This window comes from Chiloscyllium punctatum, chromosome 25 (assembly GCF_047496795.1).
Source record: "Chiloscyllium punctatum isolate Juve2018m chromosome 25, sChiPun1.3, whole genome shotgun sequence".
NCBI lineage: Eukaryota > Metazoa > Chordata > Chondrichthyes > Orectolobiformes > Hemiscylliidae > Chiloscyllium > Chiloscyllium punctatum.
This window is the reverse complement of record NC_092763.1, coordinates 88,102,554-88,108,288: the sequence shown is the minus strand read 5'-3', so window position 1 is coordinate 88,108,288 and position 5,735 is coordinate 88,102,554. Positions and strand designations below refer to the sequence as shown.

The 5,735-nt window shown below is 60.6% G+C and overlaps 1 protein-coding gene across 2 annotated transcripts; it reads left to right on the top strand.

Moving 5' to 3' along the window:
• The first annotated feature begins 2,802 nt into the window (after positions 1–2,802).
• ccdc160 (coiled-coil domain containing 160) lies at positions 2,803–5,735 on the top strand. 2 transcript variants are annotated; one of them, XM_072595670.1, is made up of 2 exons: positions 2,803–2,837; positions 4,437–5,735. In XM_072595670.1, the coding sequence occupies exon 2, from the start codon at positions 4,449–4,451 to the stop codon at positions 5,418–5,420; it is 972 nt and encodes a 323-aa protein (XP_072451771.1). In that variant the 5' UTR covers positions 2,803–2,837; positions 4,437–4,448; the 3' UTR covers positions 5,421–5,735. The 2 variants fall into 2 exon arrangements, with proteins under 2 accessions (XP_072451771.1, XP_072451770.1); XM_072595669.1 differs by lacking the exon at positions 2,803–2,837 and adding an exon at positions 2,869–3,109.

Below are 5,735 nucleotides of genomic sequence, written 5' to 3'. Positions count from 1 at the left end.
TCCGCCCCTCCCCCCCCCTCCCCTCCGCCCCTCCCCCCCCCCTCCCCCCCGCCCCTCCCCCCCCCCTCCCCCCCACCCCCTCCCCCCCCCTCCCCCCCGCCCCTCCCCCCCCCCCACCCCTCCCCCCCCCTCCCCCCCGCCCCTCCCCCCTCCTCCTCCCTCCCCCCCTCCCCCCTCCTCCTCCTCCCCCCCTCCCCCCTCCTCCTCCTCCTCCCCCCCTCCCCCCTCCTCCTCCTCCCCCCCTCCCCCCTCCTCCTCCTCCCCCCCCTCCCCCCTCCTCCTCCTCCCACCCTCCCCCCTCCTCCTCCTCCCCCCACCTCCTCCTCCTCCCCCCCTCCCCCCCTCCTCCACCCCTCCCCCCCTCCCCCCTCCTCCTCCTCCCCCCCACCCCCCCCCACCCTCCCCCCTCCCCCCTCCCCCCACCTCCCCTCCTCCCCCCTCCTCCCCCCCTCCCCCCACCTCCCCCCCTCCCCCCTCCTCCCCCCCCTCCCCCCTCCTCCCCCCCTCCCCCCTCCTCCTCCTCCCCCTCCCCCCTCCCCCCCCCTCCCCCCTCCTCCCCCCCTCCCCCCCTCCTCCTCCTCCCCCCTCACCCCACCCCCCCCTCCTCCTCCCCCCCCTCCCCCCTCCTCCTCCCCCCCTCCCCCCTCCTCCTCCTCCCCCCCTCCCCCCTCCTCCCCCCCTCCCCCCTCCTCCCCCCCTCCCCCCTCCTCCTCCTCACCCCCCTCCCCCACCTCCTCCTCCCCCCCTCCCCCCTCCTCCTCCCCCCCTCCCCCCTTCCCCCTCCTCCTCCTCCCCCCCTCCCCCCCTCCTCCTCCCCCCCCCCCCCCCCTCCTCCTCCCCCCCCTCCCCCCTCCTCCTCCCCTCCCCCCTCCTCCCCCCTCCCCCCTCCTCCCCCTCCCCCCCCCCCCCTCCTCCCCCTCCCCCCCTCCTCCCCCCCCTCCCCCCTCCTCCTCCTCCCCCCCTCCCCCTCCTCCCCCCCTCCCCCTCCTCCCCCCTCCCCCCTCCTCCTCCTCCCCCCCTCCCCCCTCCTCCTCCTCCCCCCTCCCCCCTCCTCCTCCTCCCCCCTCCTCCTCCTCCCCCCCTCCCCCCTCCTCCTCCTCCCCTCCTCCCCCCTCCTCCTCCCCTCCTCCCCCTCCTCCTCCTCCCCTCCTCCTCCTCCTCCCCTCCTCCCCCTCCTCCTCCTCCCCTCCTCACCCCCTCCTCCTCCTCCCCTCCTCCCCCCTCCTCCTCCTCCCCTCCTCCCCCCTCCTCCTCCTCCCCTCCTCCCCCCTCCTCCACCCCTCCTCCCCCCTCCTCCTCCCCTCCTCCCCCCTCCTCCTCCCCCCTCCTCCTCCCCTCCTCCCCCCTCCTCCTCCTCCCCCCTCCTCCCCCCTCCTCCTCCTCCCCCTCCCCCCCTCCTCCTCCTCCCCTCCTCCTCCTCCTCCCCTCCTCCCCCCTCCTCCTCCTCCCCTCCTCCCCCCTCCTCCTCCTCCCCTCCTCCCCCCTCCTCCCTCCCTCCCACCTCCTCCTCCTCCCCTCCTCCCCCCTCCTCCTCCTCCCCTCCTCCCCCCTCCTCCTCCTCCCCTCCTCCCCCCTCCTCCTCCTCCCCTCCTCCCCCCTCCTCCCTCCTCCTCCTCCCCTCCTCCCCCCTCCTCCTCCTCCCCTCCTCCCCCCTCCTCCTCCTCCCCTCCTCCCCCCTCCTCCTCCTCCTCCCCTCCTCCCCCCTCCTCCTCCTCCCCTCCTCCCCCCTCCTCCTCCTCCCCTCCTCCCCCCTCCTCCTCCTCCCCTCCTCCCCCCTCCTCCTCCTCCCCTCCTCCCCCTCCTCCTCCTCCCCTCCTCCCCTCCTCCCCCTCCTCCTCCTCCCCTCCTCCCCCCTCCTCCTCCTCCCTCCTCCCCTCCTCCCCCCTCCTCCTCCTCCTCCTCCCCTCCTCCCTCCTCCCTCCTCCTCCCCCCTCCCCCCTCCCCCCCTCCCCCCTCCCCCTCCCCCCTCCCCCCTCCCCCCTCCCCCCTCCCCCCTCCCCCCTCCCCCCTCCTCCCCCCTCCCCTCCCCCCCCCCCTCCCCCCCTCCCCCCTCCCCCCTCCCACCCTCCCCCCTCCCCCCCTCCCCCCTCCCCCCCTCCCCCCCTCCCCCCTCCCCCCCTCCCCCCCTCCCCCCTCCCCCCCTCCCCCCTCCCCCCCCTCCCCCCCTCCCCCCTCCCCCCCCTCCCCCCTCCCCCCCCTCCCCCCTCCCCCCCCTCCCCCCCTCCCCCCCCTCCCCCCTCCCCCCCCTCCCCCCTCCCCCCCCTCCCCCCTCCCCCCCCTCCCCCCTCCCCCCCCTCCCCCCTCCCCCCCCTCCCCCCTCCTCCTCCCCTCCCCCCTCCTCCTCCCCTCCTCCTCCTCCCCTCCTCCTCCTCCCCTCCTCCTCCCCTCCTCCTCCTCCCCTCCTCCTCCTCCCCTCCTCCTCCCTCCGCCCCTCCCCCCTCCTCCGCCCCTCCCCCCTCCTCCGCCCCTCCCCCCTCCTCCGCCCCTCCCCCCTCCTCCGCCCCTCCCCCCTCCTCCTCCGCCCCTCCCCCCTCCTCCTCCGCCCCTCCCCCCTCCTCCTCCGCCCCTCCTCCTCCGCCCCTCCTCCGCCCCTCCTCCGCCCCTCCCCCGCCCCTCCTCCGCCCCTCCCCCCTCCTCCTCCGCCCCTCCCCCCTCCTCCTCCGCCCCTCCCCCCTCCTCCTCCGCCCCTCCCCCTCCTCCTCCGCCCCTCCCCCCCCCTCCTCCCCCGCCCCTCCTCCCCGCCCCTCCCCCCTCCTCCCCCCTCCTCCTCATCTGCCCCTCCCCCTCCTCCTCATCTGCCCCTCCCCCCGGTATCGGTTGTGTTGACGTCACTGTGGGTGAGTCTCCGCCCCTTTTCGGTTGTGAAGGGTTTGTAGTTTTGTGAGAAGGCGGTGAGTGTCCGGCCCCGGCCCCGGCCCCGGCCCCGTGTCCTCGTCCTGGGCCCGTCAGACTGGGGCCAGTGATTCTCACCCTCCAGATCAAATCCATCATTCACAGGATGTGGGTGTCGCGGACTAGGTCACCATTATATTATATCACCATCTGGTAGTTAGTTAACCCCATGGCTGTGGGTCTGGAGTCTCGGGTAGACCAGACCAGACCAGACCAGGTGAGGTGGCGGTGAGGGGGGACCGGGGGGGGGCGGACGGGGGAGGGGGGGCGACAGGGGAGCGAGGGGAGGGAGGGAGATTGCTGTTAATGTTCCATCTTTTAGAATGGGTTTCAGGTTTCAGTTCATTAATATGTTAATCCTAGAACTACTTTTAAGTCACATTTTGATTAGATTACTCACTGTGCCACCCTCAAGGTAATTTAAGGTTTTATAAAAAAGAGTGACATCTCAGCTCAGACAATGTATCAACGGTGTGAGGTTCGAGTCTGTATCTCAATCTTGAGTCAGACTGGACTGACTGCCTGCGGGTTGTGTGATGTTTGAGCAAAAATAGAATGTGTCTGCAAATGCAAATTCACCCCATGGACTTTTATGTGCGTGTGCATGTGAGGGAGGGCGAGAGAGAGAGAGACAGACAGTGTGTGTGAGAGACTGTATTTGTATATGTGCGTGCCTGGTAGAATTTGAGCATGAGTGTGACAGAGTATAAGCCTGTGAGAGGGTGTGGGTGTGTGTTGGGGAGCGGTGTGTGTGTGTGTCTAAGAGAGTGTGAATGTGAGAGAGTATGTGAGGGTGTTTATATGTGTGCTTGTGTCTGTATGAGAGTGTATAATGTAGTAGGGTCATCTGTAGTGTGACATGAACCCTAGGTCCCAGTTGAGGCCATCTCATGGGTATCACACCTAGCTGTCAGTCTCTGCTCGGCCACTTTGCATTGTTGCATATTCCAAGTTCCACCTCCTTTTCAGTAAGGTAACCAAACTACACACAGCACTCCAGGCATGGTCTCACTGAAGTCCTGTTTAACTGCAGAAAGACATCCCTTCTAAGGAGACAGTGAGGTCTGCAGATGCTGGAGATCAGAGTTGAGAGTGTGTTGCTGGAAAAGCACAGCAGGTCAGACAGCATCCGAGGAGCAGGAAAAATTAAGACCTCTGGTCCAAAACGTTGATTTTCCTGCCCTTTGGATGCTGCCTGACCTGCTGTGCTTTTCCAGCAACATGCTGTCATCCCTCCTTCTAACCTCTTCCTCTTCCAATGAAGATCCACATACCATTTTCTTTACTAATTATACGTTACACTTGCCTATTTACTTTCATTAACTGCTGTACAAGTGCACCAGGATCCCTTTGGGCATCCACACTTTCCAATGTATCACCAGTTGAACAATACTCTTCCTTTCTGTTATTCACAGCAAAGTGTATAACTTCACATTAAGCATGTTATTACTTCATCTGCTGTGTGTTTGTATTTGGAGCTGACTAACCTGAGATATCTGCACTTAGGTCTTAAGTGGTAACTGTTTAGTGATTTTGTTTCATAGAGATTCCAAGAGATGGAAGAACAACATTGGGTTGAAGCATTATTTCCTCCACGTTTCAATGTGCAAGATCTTATTGGGAAGGGTGTTACTTCGGAGCTGGTACTCGTTTCTGAAAACTTCGCAGTCAAGAGACTCAAAAGAATTAAAAACATTTACCAGCAGAAAATTGAGAATTTTCAACAAGAGCACAAATTTAAAAGGAAAGCTTACAGTTCAGGATGGACTGCATCAGTAACAGATACTCAAACTCCCATTGAAGACCTGAAATTACAGATGTGTGGAAACAGTCATGCTGGCATGTTTAAATCAGACAAATCAGATAGAAATGCTGAGAATTTTATTGATGGAATGGAAGAGCAGTGTATCTGGAACACTGAGGAACTAACAACTTTACATGAAATGAAGTGTAGAAAAGACACTAAGCAACAACATTTAAAAGCACAGCTGGCACTTGCGCATTTTCAGGCAGAAGAGCTGAAGGCACGCAACAAGAAATTAACTGTCTGCCTGGAAATCAAAGAGGCCGAACTTCATAAGACTAAACTAGATTTACAGAACAATGCCTTGTACCTAAGACAAACCATGCAAGAAAGTGTCAAAAAGGATTTGCAAATTCGAGGTCTTAAAGAAGATTTACAAGAAAAGATAGTGACCATGTATAACCTGAGCTCTCAATTGCAATGGAACAGGCTGGAAACACAGGATCGCCACCTTGAAAAGGAGAAACTCATCTCCAATTGGAAACAGATGGAACTGGAGCATCAGTTGGAAAAGGTCTGTTTGCTGGAAAGGTGGAAAGAAAAGTCAATCTTAGAACTGAAGAAACGACAAACAGAACTAGACACAGTAAAGACTGAACTGAAAAAGGAGAGATGTCAACATGCTCAAAATAAGCAAGCTCTGGAATTGTTGCGCAAGCATTGCTCTAGTTTACCAGCGTTGGACCTAGCTCAAAACTTTAAAGTTGACTTTTTAAATAAGTGATATCATCTGTTTTTTTCTATTTAATGCTTTCGGTTACTGAATATAAACTAAAATTAAACTTTTGAAGAGATCTTCAATTAGTTACTGCTTGAAATAACTACTTGAAATAAATCATTAAATATTACAGGACAAAACAATGTTGTTGCTTGATGTCCATCAAGTCTGTACCAAAATAGAAATCTAATGTTGTATCAAACATTCAACAGGATATTTACAAATGAATTTTGTGGAGCAGAAAGTGAAATTATTCCATGTTGTACCTGAATTCTTTTATAGTTTAGTTACATATTAAATATCTAATTATTTCAATTTAAA

What these genes read in the sequence shown, in the direction of transcription:
- ccdc160 (XM_072595669.1), top strand. Translation starts at nt 3,062, where the DNA reads ATGGCTGTGGGTCTGGAGTCTCGGGTAGACCAGACCAGACCAGACCAG. An exon ending in ACCAGACCAGACCAGACCAG is followed by an intron (nt 3,110 to 4,436) that starts GTGAGGTGGCGG and finishes TTTGTTTCATAG; the next exon opens with AGATTCCAAGAGATGGAAGA.